The 20566-nt window shown below is 40.8% G+C and overlaps 1 protein-coding gene across 2 annotated transcripts in view; it reads left to right on the top strand.

Moving 5' to 3' along the window:
• Positions 1-397: 397 nt before the first annotated feature.
• The window catches only part of LOC149167282 (uncharacterized), a 73304-nt gene continuing 53135 nt past the window's right edge, over positions 398-20566 (top strand). The window contains exons 1-2 of one of the 2 annotated variants that reach the window (XM_089432923.1): positions 398-1358; positions 1622-2407. In XM_089432923.1, coding sequence (XP_089289049.1) covers positions 1643-2407 — 765 coding nt within the window. In that variant the 5' untranslated portion in view covers positions 398-1358; positions 1622-1642. The remainder of the gene's footprint in view (positions 1359-1621; positions 2408-20566) is intronic. The other variant, XM_089432922.1, reaches the window with a different exon arrangement.

The raw sequence follows: 20566 nt of genomic DNA, 5'->3' as shown, positions 1-20566 counted from the left end.
GCCGCTATGAAATTTATTGTTCATTGAAACCACCTAGAGGAAGACTGCTGCCAAGTGGAAAGCACTACCAGTTTGCTTGGGATCACGTGGTTTCATCTATGCATACACCTAGATCCGGGGATAACCAACAAAATTGATAACTTAACAATTTCGTATTTAAACTGCGAAAATACCATACATATATAATATTTATAAATAAAAATTAAATTGTAATAAAATTAATATTTACTTAAAAAAAAATTAATTTCGGATGGTATTAAAATGTTCACATTGAAAGCAGGTTGAACAAGAAAAACCTAGATTTTTTTCCAAGAGAGACGAAGCCATTTTTTCACCTTCCCAAAAGAACACCCGATAACGGAATCATTGAATGTTATCACATGGGAGGAATGGGAGGAAACTGCAGCATTAAATGCTATTGTGCGGAAGCTCTCAAAAGAGGAAAAGCCAAGATCGTCGAATAACAGGCATGTCATCGTCACTTCGTTAAATTTAATTAAACGATTTAAAATGCGAATGGCATCCGATCTTCTGTTCTGGCGGCCGAAATGGTTATGTCTCTCGGATAATCTCACAACTTCTCGGATCCCCAAAAGATTTTCACAAATTCCTTTTTTCAAATCACATCTTGCCTCGGTGCGAAAAACTAGATAAATTTCCGTACCCAGTGCTGCAAATTATGGCTTATATGTTTTATGCTCTGAATCGGTTTTGTTTGATTCTTTAACCTCTGGATCCGAATCGCCTGCAACTGTTTGGAAAAGATCTCAATTGAGTTCGTAGAAAATGATGGTTGCACCCAGCAAATTTCGTGTTTCTGTGGCTCTGCAACAGCGTTTTGTTCTCGAAATTACTTTCTGTTTGCCTTACAAGTGAAATTTCACCATTGCGGTGTTAAGTTTTGTGAAATCGGCTTCTGGCAATATATTCAATGTAACAGTTTAATGACTGGAGCTTTTAGGTTTTTCAGTGAGCGAAAAAATTCGACAAACACGGAAATTGAGGTTACGCAGCGATTTTGTGGAGAAAAATTGACGGGGATTCCGGGCCACCAACTATTTCGCAGTACTTTGATCGATGTAATCGATGTTCGTGTCAATGTTTGAATGGCGCCTGTAAGGGTTTAACTTTACACTTTACAGATGCGGTTGCGGTGATTTTCTGCAAATGCAGAGATTAGCAAACGGCAAATAGTCCTCGACGCCTATTCCGTCTGTGCAATCGGTACGAGTCAGTGGATTTTACATGTTGGAATTTTCAGCTCCTGATTTTTTATCGAATGGCGAAGCTTTCGGCCGACATTGTTGGCGAATTTCTTTTATTGATAGTAGAAGAAAGGTTTTAGGTCCGATTGCAGGGTAATTTTATGGTTCTGCATCATACTAATGTTAATCTGATGAGGAATGAGTCTTCACTGTGTGATTTTCTTATGAATTTAGAATTTAGAATTTTAATATCTTGTAAACTTCATAAATTTGCCATTTTTCCCTTTCTCTAAGTGAGAAACTCTTCACCGAGGGGTTTTTTAGGCTTTAATTTTCGTTCTTGCTGTGAATGTATTATCAGCAACTTGCTTTACTTGCGTGAATTTAATTTCTGTAAATTTGTCTCTGTTTTCCAGCTTTAAAGATCTTGCAGGAAAATGCCAGTGGTGGATAGCCGTTCAACAGGGCAAAGCCCCTCTGCGACAAGTAGTTCGTCATCCAAGAAGGAGAAGAAGAAGCAGGCTAAGGAAGAAAGAGACAGACAAAAGCAAGCCGAAAAGAAGAAACGGCGGCTTGAAAAGGCTCTTGCAACGGCTACTGCGATTCGGATAGAGCTTGAACAAAAAAAACAGAAGAGAAAGGAAGAAGAGCAAAGATTGGATGAAGAAGGAGCAGCTTTGGCTGAGGCTGTTGCATTACAAGTACTGGTGGACGAAGATAGAGCAATTCAAACTTCGTATTCAAATTTGACTGAACTTGAAAATATGTGTGATCCCAAACCCTTATCAAATTTAAGAAGGAAAGAAGTCGGGCAGCAAATTGTAGTAAAGGAACGGGACAGTAATGGGAGACATATAAGGATATTGGACACCAGGGAAATTGATGACCAATCCTGGATCAATTATAGAGTCTTGGAAGGGAGATCGGTTTTAAAAAATGAAGAATTTTACCAAGGTGAAGATGGTTCGTGCTATGCTGGTGAAAGCACTAGCAGCGTAGAAGAAGAATTCAGAGTAACTAGTAAAAGGGCAAGGGATGCTGAAATAGCTGCTGGATTGGCTGCTGCACGCGCCGTGGCTGCGCTTCGGATCGCTGAAGAGGCAAGAGCCGAGGCAGAGGCTGCTAGAATAGCAGCAGAGTTGTCCATGGCCAAGAGTTTGGAGAAGCGAAACTCGTCACAAATGGACCGGATTTTGCACGAGGTAGGCATTTTTAAGGAATTTTATCTTCTCATTTCCTATTTCTTACATTACTTGATAGGCATCATTGATGCCTTAATCAGTGCAATAGCTCTGGCTTTCATTTTCTTCGTAGAGTTTGGATTGGAAAAGGATCATTGGTAAATAATGCAAAGGATTATATTGATGAAACAAACTTCAAGCACTAGAAAAGGCAGGAAATATTTGTTATAAGTCGTATTCACATGTACTAGAACATCTGCCCAAACTCATGTCACTCTGTCAGATTGTCCATTTCTATTTTGAGAAGCTGCTGTGCAAGCTATTAATTTAATCCTTGATTCATATCCAGGAACTTGATGTATTTATTTTTACTTTAAGGGGGCAGATTATGAAAGGAAGCTTTTATTCATCTCATGGCACAACTCCATCGGAGAGTATCATATCCTATCTTTGGTGAGAAGGGTGTACATTTTAACTTTTTTTGCGGTATAATACCATCACTGTTGTCATACCTCTTTAGAGACACACCTTAACTAATTTGTGAGCTTTGGCCACCTTTCTTATATAGGATTAGGAGTTGGATTTGCATGTTAAAGAACAAAAATTATAATCTAAAATCGTGTTCTGAAAGCAACACCAAAATTGCAAAACAACCTATAGCGAAATGTTAGGACTGGATAATTTAGATAGTCGGATTTCAGTACAATTTGTGGGAGCGAAGTAAGGCAGGAGATCTGGCCAGAATAAGGAACCGGGTCAGCTTCAGATGGAATCATATCTGATAGAATTACCCCCATCTTTGGCTCTTGTATGGATCAAGTTTTACTGACATCCTTTGGACTCTGGAATATTGTCCAAAGGAAGTATTCAAATACTTGGTGGAAATGCAATATGACAATGAATTAGATCTGCTGATATTACAAAGCAGAGGTATAGACTTGAAACATTGAGAACATTGAGTTAACAATTAGCAACATCTCCATGTTCAACCAAAATACCATTAGTATGGTAGGTAGTGTTGCATGATGTCACACCTTTGAGGTATGTAATGCCTTTTTAATGATAAATCATTGTAACTTTTAGAGGCACCGTTTCACTTTTGGAGCCCTTACATGCTACTTGGAGTGAGCCGTCCACCTTAGGAGAGCATTTATACCATGCATGTGGTCTCTAACACACATTTATGATGGGCGATTTGATATTTAGAGCATTATTCTTCATTTATGAGGCATCACTTGGGGTCGTGAGACCTATTCACTTTTGTATCATGGAATTTTTTATGTTGTTTCCTTATCTCTAGGGTTAGTAAGAGATAAGGGAATTAGTTTATGTTTTTAGGGCTTCTATTAGACGAGGAAGTGCTAAATCTCATATAAATAATAGAAGTGCTCTTCATCATTTGTAGATCATTGCTACTTGTGGAGATATATAACTACTTGTCTACTTTTCTTCTCTTTATTTTAAAAAGCTATAGTCGGATGACTAGAGCAATTTCTGGTGGAGATGTTATTACGGATATCTTGCAACTTTTATGGATTTTTGTGGCTAGAGTTCATGGATGCAAATGATTTCTTGAGTAAGTGGTCTCTCTAAATATTGTTGGATTTATTTATGAATGATTAAGTGTAATCGTATTTTTCTAGCGGAGAGTTTTCTCTTGATTTTCTTGGATTTTGTAAGATAATAAGTAGTTTTTTCAGGGTTTGTAGCAGACAGCCCTATATATCCCACTAGATCCACTTACTTTTTCCCAAGTGAGTCCTTAGTTGACCCCATATACCCCAAAAAATTAGTGGGCACTAGTCTTCGCATGATAGTTAATATTAAAACCCAAAATTTAACTTTTATTTTATTGTTTTATGGTTAAATTGGGGTTTATAACAGCTTTATACGAATTTTCAGCCATAGTTAGGCTAGACATCTAGGGTAATTGTACATTTAATAGAATTGATCTTATCATCATATTTTACAAGGTGATTTATTTTACAGCCCTTCTAGGGCTAGATGTCTTGTTTCCTCTGGCTGTTATATGCATTTGAATTTTCAGTTTTAGCTATTTAATTAAATCGTAGTTTAATTCATTATTTAAGCCCTAGTTTCATTTGCTAATCACTTGTTTAAGGGACGAGTTTATTGCTGCTTTCATTACTCGTTCTATTGTTGTAATACATAATCTTTTATGTAAGTTTTACAAAAGCCAATAGCATTTTCTTCTTTTGTAGTGTTTTGGGATCTTCCTTTGATAAATATTGTCTTCTAGCCTTATAAATTGACCTAGATTCTCATGTGTTCAATTATGGAAATTGCATCAATCAACTACTTTGTCCTTACCTTGAATTTCATATCTTGTTTGGTGGTAATTTGAGTAGCTAGATAGGTGTCCTCAGACTTGATTTTCCTCTTGCTTGAGGAACTTCAGAGGCTTCAAAGGAAGCCTCCCTTGTAGGATCCTTCCCTCACTAAAAAGAGTGGTGTTATTGCTTATGTGACAACGGTAACACTTCGATGTTACACCAGTCTTATTCCCTTGTGAAGGCTTTGCACAAAGGTGTTACATTTTGTAATAACATGGCAACAAAGCAAAATGTAGAGCCTCACATAAATGGAAACCCTCTATCTAGTTGCCATGTTTCAGATTGGGAGGACAATCCACATGCTCAGTGCTCTACCTGACACATCCTCCTTCACCCATCAAAATCCTGGAACCACTCAATCACTGCACATTGGAACCATGACATTACATCCTGTACCAACTATAAATAAAACTAGTAAATATAGACATGACCAAAAAAATAGTTTAGCTCCTAAAAAGTAGGAAAGACAGAGAATGAAGAGAACTGTGGCATTACTGCCAAATATAGCACATCTAAAATAATGTATCACACATTGATGAAAACAATCTCATTAGACTCCTTTTTTTGCAAGGAACCCAAATATGTACTCAGAGTCAACATGTAAGCCTTGAAAAGCAAATTGCTAAAATAGTAGTGTCATGAAACTACTTGCATCTTGCCTGAAATAGGCTCAACGACCTCATGGCTTGGTGAGGACCAAGAAGGTGTAAAAGTTTCCGACATATGGGTTTTGAAAGTTTGGCTCTTCCAAAAGGAAAATTGCTAAAATGGATCAGTTTCTTGGAATTTGATGAAATTGACCTTGCGACAAGCATTGATCATCGTGAAGACTTGGATGCGTTTGTAGTGGAACCAACCTATAATGGAATCTAGCTGCATCTTAACCGTCCAGTTGCGTAGGCAATCTGGGGGTTAACATGACTATGAGGAAGCCTTCACTTTAGTAGCCAAGTTGACTAGCATATGAACTATGTGAAGTCTTGTAGTGCATTTAGGTTAATAGTGCACAAATGGATTGATGAAGTCTACATGTAGCAACCATTAGGATTTTCATAACCTAGAAAAGAACATATTGTGCCCAAATTGTGAAAGGCTTATGTGGCCTAATCATTGCACCAAGAGCGTGTTATTTGAGCAATTGACAACCTAATATTGCAGTCCTAGAAAAGGATTTTTCGCAGACATTTGAAATGATAGGCCTCGAAGGCTACATTAATAACTTGTGATGGAGGTTTGCCAAGAATTTGAGAATGTTTTTCTATCTTAGACCATTAATGCCAACGATCTATTCAAGAAATATACAGTGTTTGGTTATAAAGCCTATAGGCACTTCAATGGATATTTTCACAAAGTTAACAAATGATGAAGTAGGGTAGCTTATTAGCAAAAATTTGTGTAAACAGTTAGTGGGAATCTTAATTTATCTAGCTAGAACTTGGCTAAACATCAAATATGTTGTTGGTGTAGTGTCAAGTATATGGCATAACCAAAAAGTAAGGTGTTAGAAGAATACCGATAGAATTTTGTGGCACAAGAAGTTGGGGAATGGACTGCACTAATATGAAATAATGTTGGTTGGATATGTTGATTTTGACTGGGATGGATGTGCAAATGGCATAAAATTTACATCTGGATATGCTTTTTACATTTGATTGATGATGAGAAGTTGAAGTAGTAAGAAACAAATAACTATGGCAGTGTCTTCAAAAAAAGTAAAAAATAAGGGAGCTTTCTTGCAACTTGAGAAGTTTGGCAAAGGAGAATATTAATTAATATTAGAGTTCTGCAGGGGGAAGAGACAATACTATTTTATGATAGTCAGCAGACAATTCAATGGGCAAAATATGTAGTATTCCATGCAAGAAACAATCATATAAAAGTGCTAGAAATCCACACTCCAGGTTTGGTCTATATTTTGACAATTACACGCGATTGAAAACATAAACACATTGAAATGCCAAACTTTAAAAACAACTTGCACGACAGAAAATACACCATCAATGTCTAACTTTAAAAACAACTGCATGAGAGAAAATACACCAGCAATTATGTCATACACAGAGCACGCAATTATAATAGCCAAAACCAATTTCTTAGTTTTCCTTCAATAAGAATCCTAGGGCTCCCATCCCAGGGAACGTGGCCCTTTACAACTCCTTGAAAATACCCAATTTAAGAGAAAAAGCATTGTCCAGAATCCCTGGGCTGAGGCTAAATCCTTCAAGCCCTCAACTGCCCAAAACACCACTGCTGTGGCAATCCTTCACCATAGAATTTATCAGCTGTTCGACTCTTTGCTGCTGTAGCCTTAGGGCACTTCCAACCCTTCTTCCAATCCTCATTCAGGACTGTATTCCTTTACTAGCCTTGCAGGATAACCAAAAGTTCTCACACAGACCTTGGCCTGTGCTAAACTAGCAGGCCGACCCTTCCACAGGGTTTGACACCTTGCTGCTTCCCTGCGGATGCACGTACAAACCCCCTTTTCTTTGTGGTCTGCCACAACAGGGCTCACAACCCCATCCTTGTTGCTGTGTAGACCTCGCCCTTTCCTTTGGGCCCTAAACCCTTGCACACAGACCCTGTGGCCTTCCTTGTTTGTAGTGGTTTGTGTATATCACCGGGCTGGCCACCTGCCAGACCTCGGCCTTTCTGTGGTTTCCTTGCAAATCAGAACCCCAATTAAGAAGAAACATCCATTATTCTCCTTTCCATAATTGATCTCAAGCCTCTCCATTGGCTTCTAATTTATACTTTTCCTTAAAGTGTTTAATACCATGGGTCATCAGAATACCATGGGTATATACCATGGATCATTAAAAAATCATGGGTCTATGGGTACAAAGCCCCATCACTTAGCCCATACACTCATAAAATCATTTTTATGAGTGTTTTCCTCTCATATAGCCAGCACTAAGGGTATGTGAGAGTGCCTCCCAATGCTACCAAGTTTCAACACTCCCTCTTAGTGAGGGAGCTTATTCCATTCCGTGGAAGTCTCTTTGTTTCCCACGTTGGAATACAATCCTCTTCCACAACTACTCTCCGACACTCATCGTAAGCTTCTTCTCTGTCACTGAAGCAAAACTTGTTGTAAGAGCTGATACCTTCTTGGAGGTTACCTTGCTACTAGAAGCCTCTTGCTTCTCCTTATCCTGCATGGTCTTTAAGCTAGACCATGACACCTTCTTGTTGGTTTTGGAAGACTCCTTTCTTCCATCTGAAAGGCACACTCTTTTGAGGTTGCTGAATCTCCCTCTGAATCTGCGAACTCCCTCTGAAACTTGACTCCCACTGAGTCTCTGAAACCTTGTTTTTTCCTTGGTCAATAGTCTTGCATTTTAGCCTATATATATTATTGACCACTCTCTCTAACTCCAAGAACCACCCTTGGGTTAGAGTTATATCCACTAGGTTTGAAAATTACCTTTCCATCTTGGAATTGTGAAAATTCCTACACTGGAATCCTATTGCAGCAATTGGTATTATTTCTCCTAATTGTTAATTAATTTAACAATTATCTTCTACGACAAATATCGAAATAAACACATTGCAACCTTCAAAAATAAAATACTGCGGAAAAATAATGCGCTGGAAACTGAGAAATGCTAGCACACACATAAAATTAACACAATTATTTTTGGACAAAAGTCCCTGGAAAAACCCAATGTGGGAAAACCGGTGCAACAACTGAGGGTTTTATTATTATGCAACGGTGAGAAATTCTGAGTATGACTGGATGCCGATATTTGGCAATCCTATAGAGAAAAATACTGACAAAAAATCTAGTGTGGAATTTCCTCACCCCACAGGGAAACCTCGACACAACTTGCCTTCAGAAACTCGGCCATCTGACCCTCTGTGCAGTCTGCTTGACGTCAAGCCTTTGACTGGTCTCTGATGAAGTCGTTTTGCCTTCTACTGGCTAGAAAAATGCTTCTCCAGCACTCTGGGACTCCTTCCCTGCCTTTGGAACTGAAGACGTCTTTCCCTTTCAACAAATCGAACTTGCCTCTAGAAGCTACTGCACAGCCCTTGCGTTAGCTTCTCTGTGGCTCTTCTGCCTCTTTGAAAATGCATTCAATGGATCTGGAAATTCTTCCTCTAGCCTCGTTGTCTCTGCCCCTCACACACTGCTTCGATCTCTAGCTCTTTCCGGCAATTGACTGTTGCTACTCTAGAAATCGATCTGCCAAGAAATTGAACTGCTCAAGTGTCTCAAGTGATCTCTCCATCGCCACATCGTTCTCCTCTTAGAATCCTCTATTGGAGCACCAACGACCAAGATTAAAACTTAATCAATGGCTAGGATCATCTTTGGATCGATCCATGTGGGTTTCTAGATGATTCTCGCCTTGACTTAATTAATACTGATTAATTAACCATATTCCCTAAGTTTAGACTTAGGAAATATTTAAAAACTGATTAATAATCTAATTAAGTCATTTTTAGGTGGAATTTCCAAAAACGATTTCTGGGTTTTGGAAATCTCATGCATTCTAGCCTCTCCACCAAATTTCGCTGCTAGAACACATCCGATGCTACAAAAACTAACACCCCCTCTTAGCGAGGATTGTGTTCTAGTGTTGAACACCCTGTGACAACACTCTGTCTCTGTATCATCTCCTGTCACGCTGCTGTTGCCCACTAGCTACTACGTAACTCTGATGTTGCATCTGTGCTGCTGTTGACACTGCCATACTGCTGCCAACACTGCATCTGCACTGCAACTCCCTCTCATTTGTTGCTGCTGCAACTGCAACTATTGCAACTGAGAAGCATCCTAATTACCGAATCAACTGTGATCAATATGATGCATCTGTCTCCCGAGTCTCTGACTGCTACTAGCATCTGTACTATCACTGAAGGATCTGCGCTACCGCTGACTCTGCTCTGTGCCAACTGCACTGCTGCTGACTCTGCTCTGTGCCAACTGCACTGCTACCAACTCTGCACTGCACTCCCCAACTTTTGGCTGGTACTAGTCTCTGTAACTGTCACTCGGTCTTTGACTGCATCAACTGCCACTGATCCATCCTGCTACTGAATACTGTGGGCCCTCGTAGCCAGGTAATGATCCATGAGGTGGACTCCTCAAGGACCCTGCCCAATCTCTCTAGCTCTTTGGGGCTACAACACCAGATCTCCTCACCTCACTCCTGGAGGTATATCGGCAAACATTGCGAAGTCTTCCTTTAGCTTAGAGGAAAGCCTATCGATCTCCGCTGAAGCTGCCCGATGGTCTTGCTTCTCCTCCTTGTCCTTCTTCCTGAGAGGACACTGGGTACTGTAGTGACCAAGCTCACCACATCTGAAGCACTTGACCTTTGATAGGTCCTTCTTCTTCTTTCTTTGCTCCCTCTGTCCCTGACTGGGATCCTTTGATGTGAGGGCTACATTCTCCTCCTCCTTCACCACCTTGAGTCCGCTGCCACTGTTGCCGCTGATGGAGCTCTTTAGCAGAGCTCGCCTCAACTCCTCCTGCTACAAGTCGACCCACGTCTTGTCCCACTCTGGTAGCTTGTTTCTGCCCAATATGCTTTGGACAAATACTTGCCACTTTTCAGAGACACTATTTAGTGCTAATCTCACTAGCTCTGTTGGTTGAGGCACTGCTCCAACAACTACGAGCTGGTCTTAGACCCCCTGAATTCTGGTAAGGTAGGGGTCTATGCCTTCCCCTTTCTGCATCTGGATGAGTCTCAGAGTCTCCTCTAGCTACATCTTCCGTTGCTCAGGAGTACACTGGTATAACATGGAGAGAGCATCCCACATCTGTTTGGCATTATCTTTCCCAGATATATGTGAGACTATATGATCCCGGAGTCCATCCAGGATCAACCGCTTCGTTGTGCCATTTCCTTCTTATATTTCTTCTATTGATCTGCATCCATGGGAACTGCCACTACAACATCAACGTAGGCTTTTAGGCCATATTCATCTAGCAAAAAGGACATCCTTGCCTTCCAGATGATGTAGTTGGAATCTCCATCCAACTTGTCTTGATCACGAAGCCCAACAGTGGCCATTTCAACGAACTTTTGAAAACTCCCTCTTTCCTTCTGCTCGATTGTTGCTCTGCTACTCGCACTCCCTTCTAGAGTGAGAAGATTTGCTTACAACTATTGTCAATCTGCAAGGAAAATCGAACTTCTTGAGACTATGTGCTCTTCTCTCTTCCACCCCGACACTGGTTTTGCTTCAGCGTACTACTACAAAACCCCCACGTCTAGGTAGAGATTTGCCCAACGAAAGCACTGAGGTGCTACCTTTTCCTTTGGAATCACTCGATTTGGAAGGATCAAATTTTGCTGCCCCTCTTTCAGAAAAATTGGTCTTCCTCTAGCAACTTGACCTCCTGGCAAAAGACTGCACTGCCCTTGGGAATTTCGGCTTGCTATCCTTGCTGAGCAGCGTCCTTTCCTTCATTTCTGATCTCTCCAGCTGATCAACTATGCTCTGATACCATGTGAAAATTCCTACATTGGAATCCTATTGCAACAACTGGTATTATTTCTCTTAATTGTTAATTAATTTAACAGTTTATCTGCTATGAAAAATATCGAAATAAACACACTGCAACCTTCACAAATAAAAACTACGGAAAAATAATGCATTGGACACTGAGAAATCCTAGCACACACATAAAATTAACAATTATTTTTGGACAAAAGTCCCCGGAAAACCAGTGCAACAACTGAGGGTTTTATTATTATGCAGCAATGAAAAATTCTGAGTACAACAGGATGCCGATATCTGGCAATCCTACAGAGAAAAATACTGGCAAAAAATCTAGTGAGGAATTTCCTCACCCCACAGGCAAATCCTGAAACAACTTGCCTTCAGAAACTCGGTCCTTTGACCCTCTATGTCAACCTCTGCGCAGTCTGCTTGACGTGAAGTCTCTGACTGGTCTCTGATGAAGTTGTTTTGCCTTCTGCTGGCTGGAAAAATGCTTCTCCGGCACTCTGGGACTCCTTCCTTGCCTTTGGAACTAAAGACATCTTTCCCTCTCAGCAAATTGAACTTGCCTGTAGAAGCTACTGCGCAACCCCTGCGTCAGCTTCTCTGTGGCTCTCCCTGCTCTCTACAAATGCACTTGTTGGATCTGGAATTCTTCCTCCATTCTCACTGTCTCTGCCCTTCACACATTGCTTCGATCTCTAGCTCTCTCCGACAACTGACTGCTGCTACTTTGGAGATCGATCTACCAAGAAATCGAACTGCTCAAGTCTCTCAAGTGATCAGTCCATCACCACATCGATCTCCTCTTATAATCCTCTGTTGGAGCACCAACGGCCAAGTTTAAAACTTAATCAATGGTTAGGATAATCTCTGGATCGGTGTGAGTTTCTAGATGATTCTCACCTTTGACTTAATTAATACTGATTAATTAATCATATTCCCTAAGTTTAGACTTAGGAAATATTTAAAAACTAGTTAATAATCTAATTAAGTCATGCCTCTGCAGAATTTCCAAAAACGATTTTTGGGTTTTGGAGATTTCATGCATTCTAGCCTCTCCACCAAATTTCGTTGCTAGAAGACATCCGATGCTACAAAAACCAATAGGTATATAACTTTAAACCCCTGTGCCTCAATTGTTGAGACTGAAAGCATGTTGCATCTGATTTTTGGTACCCAAAGCACATCTTGGACTCGCAACAATCCACCTGACTCCATCCTGAATGGTACAAATCTTGATTCCTCTCACTACATGCTGACTCTGATTGCCAATCCCAGTCGGTTAGGCTCTCAAACACTTCTCATATTCCTGTCATATGCTTCGAAGCCCTGTTTTCTAGGAACCAAGCACCCTCATGAATGGTGCTCCTTGAGAAATGATAGATAAGAGAAAATTCATCCTCCTCGAACCTCCTAACGAAACCATCCTTGTCGATTGTAGCTGGAGCAACCACCTCATGCTACATCCATTTCCCTCCTTTCTTCTTATGTGGACACTGGCTCGAAAAATGGCCAAACTCATCACATGCAAAACATTTCACTTTGCTCATGTCCTTCTTGCTGCTATTACTGGACTTCCTTTTGCCCTTCAGATTACTAGCGAGGGCCAACATTCTCCTAATCAGGACGCTTCCGCTGAAGATCCTTGTCCCGAAATTCCTCTTGGATGAAATCCTTCCACAACTTGTTCCAATTTGGAAGTGTCTTTCGTGACATTTACTCCTTTACTAAATGGCTTCCATTGCTCTGAGGAGCTCTTCATTGTAGTCCTTACCAACTCTGGTTTTGCCAGTCTCCCCTACAGCTGTAAGCTCATCACAAACTTGCTGAATCCTGGTAAGACAGGAAGTCACGTTCTCTGAACCTATCATCTTGATTTCTCTGAGCTTCTCTCTCAATCCCATTTCCAATTTTGGTTCTTGTTTTGAAACAACACTTTCAGAGCTTCCCACATGTTCCATGTGGTTCCTTTTCTAGTAAGATGAGATATCAAATGATCCTTTACTCCATCAAGGGTGATCAACTTGGCCTTCATATCTGACTTGTTATACCATGCCAACTCTGCCGCGTTGGTTGGCATAGTGATCTTGGTGTTGTCATACTCCCATGGATGATTCACCAACAACACTAGCTTGATTTTCCTTCCATGAACTGTAGTTGGATATCCCATCCAATCGGTCCTTAATCCTCAAGCTAGAAACCGACTTGTCCGTTGAATTCTTACCCAAAAATCTAAGAGACCAACTATCAATTCTTTAACAACAAAACAACTCGGCTCCCTCTTAGAGCTGCCACTTGTGCATGCACAAATTTGACCCAACTTCTCTTCAAAGTCCTCTGATACCATGTTAGAAATCGACACCCTAGTTCGGTTTATATTTTGATAGTTACACACATTTGAAAACATAAACACATTGAAATGCCTAACTTTAAAAACAACTTGTACAACGAAAAATACACCAGTAATTAGATCATAAACAAAACACACAATTTTAATAGCCAAAACCAATTTCTTAATTTTCCTTCAATAAGAAACCCGGGGCTCCTATACTAGGCAAAGTGGCCATTTACAACTCCCTCCAAATACCCAATACAAGAGACAAGAGACAAAACCTTGTCCAAAATCCCTGGGTTGAGGCAAAATCCTTCAAGCCCTCAACTTCCCAAAACACCATTGCTATGGCAATCCTTCCCCACAAAATTTACCAGCTGTCCGACTCTCTGCGGCTGTAGCCTTATGGCACTTCCAACTCTCAGCTAGGATTGTATTCCTTTACCAGGTTTGCGGGCTAACCAAAAGTCCTCACATAGGCCTTGGCCTGTGCTAAACTAGCAGGTTGGCCCTTCCACAGGGTTCGGCATCTTGCTACTTGCTTGCGGATGCACCTACGAGCCCCCTTTTCTCTGCGGTCCGCCACAACAAGGTTCACAACCCCGTCCTTGCTGCTGTGTAGACCCTTTCCTTTCCTTTCCTTTGGGCCCTAATTGTGGCCTTCCTTGTTTGCAGTGGTCTTTGTATATCATCCATGATATCGAAGCAGAATCCAAAGAGAACCAGCACTGAGAAGTGCTCTAGTGATCCTCGACACTGCCTGCCCAGTCAGCATTCGAATAATCATGCAGTTTCATATTTTCGGCAGTGTATCTCAATCCATGAGAGATTGTGCCTCGAAGATATCTTAGAAGATTCTTGGCACAGATCCAGTGAGGCTCAACCAAATATGAGCTCACCATGCTAACTGCAAAACATATGTCCGGATGGAAGTTCACCAAGAACATCAACGCGAATGAGTTTATGAAACTTAGAGGCATTTCCCAAATCTGGTCCGACATCACTACCATATAACTTCTAAAAGTTAAGATTCTTGAAGTAGTCACAGGCTTGCAGTTTATCATTCCACATCCGGAATCCAACTCCCTCTTACTTCTGCAAATGAGAGGGACTGCACCTGTCAGAAATAGGTCGTCCTCATAAGGTGTTGTTATGAGAGGTCTATCATCCACAACCTTCGGGTAATGGTTTGGATCGGTTTCACTCCTAGTGAATCTCAACTTCATCAGACAGCTATCAATCCTCTCATACTACACTCGGGTGTTTTTCTTCAAGCCATAGAGGGCTTTCTTCCACCTGTATACATGAGATTCCCGATCATGAATCTCAAACTCCTCGGGTTGTTCCAAACCTGTGGACCTGCTACATGAGGGGAACGGTCCCCTTATAAGATTTTCCTTCGGTACATCTTAGACATGTACCTTCATGCTCTACTTGAATTTAGACATCCCTATCACCATTTGACTCACATCAGGTAGGGCCCCATAGGTAGACCTCCGGTGTTGTAGATGCGATATGTCAATTGACATGATCCCCAATGGACCATCCTGCAACTTGATACAAATTGCCAACCCTGAACCCATGAGAAAAAGCATCTTTGAAAATTATATTTTTTAACACGTACCTTTCCATCAATGAATGCCACCCTGAAACCTTTGACTTCCATTTCCGAGATGGACACCATGTTCTTCTTGCGATCAGGTACATAAAAGAGATTCTGTAAATGAATCGAGTTACCCTTATTCAATTGAGAATTAACATTCCCTACACCCTTTCCGGGATAGGTGGCATTGGCTCCAAGTATAATCCCACGATTGTTTCCATCTCTACCAAATTAGAGAGTGCACCCATCTATTCGATGAAGTACCTTGAAGCACTACAATCTATAAGCCAGATTCCCAAAGAATGTGAAGGAGAGGGCCAATACAAGATAATGCTTCTTTATCTTATCAGAAACAACATTTGATTCTTCATACCTGGGGTTCCCTGCTTTCTATGAAGAGTCGGCCATTTCCTTGATGACCTGCATTACCTGTCATTCCTTTGATAATTGAAGATGTCCCTGGAATGATTGTTATCATCATCAAGTGATGTGTCCTTGCCATTCGGACACTCCTTCGCATAATGGCCGAACTAGTTATCTGCCTTTCCTTCCACCCTGAGATCCGGTCTTCCAATGAAGTGATCTTGAGGCAGGCCATATTTCGTTGTGCCATTCTGATAATATTCTATGCTTCGACTTCACCCTTGGTGAATTTGAAGAGGGATGAGGAATCCACTGATCCTTTTGTCCTTTCCCAACTGTCTTTGGTGATTGCTCTTTCACTCTTGCTTGGGCATTGTCTTCACCTCAGCTCCGATACCATGTTAATTTTAGGTATGTTCTATGCTTAGAGCAATTTATTTCAATTTTCACAGTTAGCTCCATATCTTTTTTAGATTAGCAATCACATCAGCATTAAAGTAAACTGCAAATAGAACATAAACATAAATCGCAGAAGACAAGCCAAGACAAGAGGACACAAGATGTGGCGCTAGCCAGGGACAAACCCCAATGTGGGGAAACCCTTGATCAATTCTTCTTATATGTTCTTCAATAGTTCAGCAGAGAGAGAGAGAGATAGTATGTTTACAACGAATTCAACACTTTGACTTATCTAGATAAGAGCATAGATCATCTCTAAGAAGATGATACATGAGATCAGTTGAAGACATGTTGCTTCAATTGATTCTCCAAGGTGACTCCTTCACCTATCGTTGAGCTGCATTTCGTCATCATGCTGCACCTCACCGTGCTGCACCATGCTGCACCCATCATCACTATGCTGCATCTCATCACACTTCATTAATCATGACTGTACCCATCACTGTATTGCATTATGTGCCATTGCTGCACCATGTTGCCATCCTGACCTATGTGTTGGTTGCACCTTGCTTGCTTGTTGTCCCTTGCTTGCTTGTTGTCCCTAGCATGCTTGTTGTCCTTAGCATGCTTGCTGTTGCATGCTAGTTGTCCCTTGCATGCTAGCTGTAACATTGCATGCTTGGTGTATTTGCTGCTAAGTACCATACAACTGTCCCAATGTTAGTTAGTTGTCCCTTGCATGTTGCTTTCCTTCGGAGACAGATGCTCTCGCTGTTCCGACAGTTCTGGTTGTTCCCGGCAGTTCTGGCAGTTCTCGGCAGTTCCGATAGTTCCGGCTTTTTCGGCAGTTCCGACTTTTCCGGCTTTTCCGGCTTTTCCAGCAGTTCCGGCTTTTTCGGCAGTTCCGGATTTTCCGGTAGTTCCGACTTTTCCGGCAGTTTCAGCTTTTCTGGTTTTTCCGGCAGTTCTGGTAGTTCCGGCTTTTTTGGCAGTTCCGACTTTTCTGGCTTTTCCGGCTTTCTGCCCTTTGGATCAGGGCAGTGTTATCCCTTAGGATCTCTCCTCCTACTAAAACCCAAAGACAAGTAGAGAGAGGAAGAGATCCCAAGTGTGTGTTGAAATGACTTGAAGGCCACCTCTATTTATACTAAAACGTTGGGCACATGTGGGGTTTATTTGGTTGCTGGCCGACCTTGACGAATTGTCTTATAACACAAATAAATTCATAACTCCATGAATACTAATTGGAATCAGATGATCTTTAGATTAATCCTACACCTCTCGATGAGAGGGATCCAAGAAAAATATCAGCTGCCATAAAATGATAAATAAGATGACCCACATGGAGTTTGGCCCTAGTTGCCAATTTGAACAACTTGCCAGTCCCGACCTAGCTACGGTTTCCTTGCAAATCAGAACACTAATCAAGAAGAAACATCCATTATTCTCCTCTCCATGATTGATCTCAAGCCTCTCCATTGGCTTCTAATTTATACTTTTCCTTTAAGTGTGCAATACCATGGGTCATCAGAATACCATGGGTCTATGGGTGATAAGCCCTATCACTCAGTCCATACACATTAAATCACTTTTATGAGTGTTTTCCTCTCACATATCTAACACCAAGGGCACATGAGAGTACCTCTCAATGCCACCAAATTTCAACAAAAAGTACATGTTCATAAGCTGAGTTAGTTGTAGGATGTGTTGATGTTTGTAACGTAGGACATCTATTTCTGCATTTACTAGGTGTCAAGCATGCGGTGATCGTTCAGAGCCTCCTTCGGAAACTTGCTCAATTTATTGAGTCAATTGTATCTTTGATTTAACCTATAAGTCTAAGTTAGGAAAAAAACATTAATTAAATTAATTCATTAATATTGCCTATTGAGCTAGGAAAACTAGGGAAATTGAATTTTAATTACATTAGTGAATTTGTTTCAGCTTTCAATCTCAACCACTGATCTCAGGTGGGTAAGGATTCAATCCTATCCATTCATCACTTTGGAGATTAGGGTTAGGGATTTAGCTGAATGAAAAATTGTAAAAGCAAGCCTAGGGAGAGGCCATCACTTTGGAGATTAGGGTTAGGGATTTAGGTCAATGAGAAATTGTAAAAGCAAGCCTAAGGAGAGGAGAAAGACATAATTCTAAGAGTGGTTCTTTTAGTGAGTGTGATACTCAAGGCCAAGAGAGGAAAGTTGAGAGATATTTTTGCAGCAAGGAAGTCACCATAGTGCATGTCGTATAATTGAGTTTGCAGGGTTGTGCCACTAGTGGAAGGAGGAGTTCGATTTGGAGGAGCCACATCCTCACATGAGCTGCAGATCCAATTCAATCATACAGGTTCATGGAGCAGGGTTGTTGATTGGGGGTTTGATCCGTGATTTTTCACAGAGTCATATAGGCCATATAGGTGCCCAATTTATTTCAGAAAATTTGTTGTAACTTGTAATTTTCTCATTGGGCGATTTCCCTGGCTAGAGAGCCCTCTCTATTTTGATAATTACAGGTTCGTGGAGCAGGGTTGTTGATTGGGGGTTTGATCCATGAATTTTCACAGGGTCATATAGGCCATATAGGTGCCCAATTTATTTCAGAAAATTTGTTGTAACTTGTAATTTTCAGATTGGGCTGTTTCCCTGGCTAGAGAGCCCTCTCTATTTTGATAGTTAAAAGTGGAGATTAGTTGGAGGAGAATTTCCTGTAGGTGATTGATTTGCTATGTTTTGCTTTTGTTGTCTAATTTTTTTTAGTTAAAATTCCAACGTATTTTATATTCAGTAATTGCAGAAATATTTTCTAGGGTATAAAAATTACTAGGAATTAAAATCAGATATGGAATTTAGAAATTGACATGGTATCAGAGCATCAAATTTGAACAAGGGGAAATTAGATTTCATACAGGTTTACAATAGATTTACGTTTCTAGTTGCAAATTTATTTTTACAATAAAATTTCTTATTTGGGAGATGGCTGCAACCCGGTTAAGATTTGAGGACACATTGGAGGGCACATCAAGCTTCCTTTCTTGGAAGGTGAGGGTTACATTGATCCTAATGTAGAATGGTTTATGGGAGTTTGCTAATAGAAAACTCACTCTACCGACAGATGCTGTAGAACTGGTCATCAACAATCAGAAAATTGCAAAAAATAGGAGGATAATCTTGGATGTGGTGAAGGATCATGTGATTCCTCACCTATTCGAGAAGAAGAGAAGAAGGGAGATGTGGGTGGCTCCGTTGAAGCTTTATCAGAACGATAACACAAACATGAAGATGGTGTTGAGAGAGAAACTTAGGAACACCAAGATGACCAGATCAAATACTATGACTAGTTATTTCACTTCGATCACTTAGTTACATGATAAGTTGGCAATAGATGGGGAGACCATGATTGTTGAAGAGATGGTAAGGATGGCTTTGAATGACTTCATCAAACTATGGGCTCCTTTCATCAAGGGCACTGTTGCGCGAGAGCATCTGCCCGATTGGGACAGGTTATGGGATGATTTTGTCCATGAGGATTTGGGAGGAATATCTAGGAGGCCAATAAAATGGTGATGATAAGAACCTTGCCCTTGCCAACCAAGCAATAAAGGGTAAAGGAAAGGTCAATAAAGATATAGATGGAAAGGCTACTTCATAGGTTGGAAAGAAGGAGGATTTGAGCAAAGTAAAATGCTTTGTGTGCCACAAGAGTGGGCATTATGCTTCACAATGTTCGAATAAGAAGGGCAAGGGGAAGTAGCAATAGGTAGTGACATTTGTAGATAATCGAAGTCAAAGAGTCTGCTTCGGGGTTTGAGAAGGAGTTCTTGTTGGTATCTTTCCTTTTTGGCACAATTTCCAGGGGTGCTTGGATAATGGATGGTGGTGCTTCTCGTCACATGACGAGATCACATGAGGTATTCACTAGTTTGTTAGAGAGGGACTTAGATTTGTATGGTGTAGAGGGAGTTGAGACCATTTTGTTTCAGCTGGAGTTAGGAGGTGAAGGATGTGTTGTTTGTTTCAGGGCTAATGAAGAATTTACTCTTAGTGTTAGCCATGGAGGACATGGGCTATGTTGTCTATTTCTAGAGTGGACAAGTCGTCGTTCGGTCGAGACTCGCCTTGACTCAAGACGAGTGATTGGAGGTAGAGAGGGTAATCTGTACATGTTGAAGGCTCAATGTGTAAGAGCCCTATTTCATGACTGTTTCAACCTATGCAAGCTTTGGCAAGAGGATGGGTCACTTGCATCATAGAGCATTGCCCATACCAAGGGAAATTGTCACTTGTTTTTTGTGTTGATGTTTTTAGCTTGGGCAGGTACTTCTGCACAAGCTTATGTGTTTAGGCCTTTAGATGTTGCACAAAATATCCTTAGAACAGTTGCTATAGTGTGAGCAAGTTGCATTTGTAACTTAGCCTAAGTTAGACTTAGGAAAAGCATATGATTATTATGTTGGCTTATTGGGATAAAGTAAATTTAGGAAAAATAAATTAATTACTGTAATGGTGATGTTTTAATCTTAACCCTTGATCTCAACTGAGGTGAGATCTAATCTTGGCCTCAATCGCTTTGGAGATTAGGCCAATGTAAATTTATAGAAGCAAGGCTAAGGAGAAGGAGAAGACACACCATACAACAACACAAGATTGAGAGAGGCATCTTAGTGA

Source organism: Pinus tabuliformis, chromosome 5_1 (assembly GCF_031772625.1).
Source record: "Pinus tabuliformis cultivar Carrire ecotype Pingquan chromosome 5_1, CPIR1, whole genome shotgun sequence".
In the NCBI taxonomy this organism is placed as follows: domain Eukaryota; kingdom Viridiplantae; phylum Streptophyta; class Pinopsida; order Pinales; family Pinaceae; genus Pinus; species Pinus tabuliformis.
Note: the sequence above shows the minus strand (reverse complement) of the source record. Positions and strands in the feature narration are given on the sequence as shown.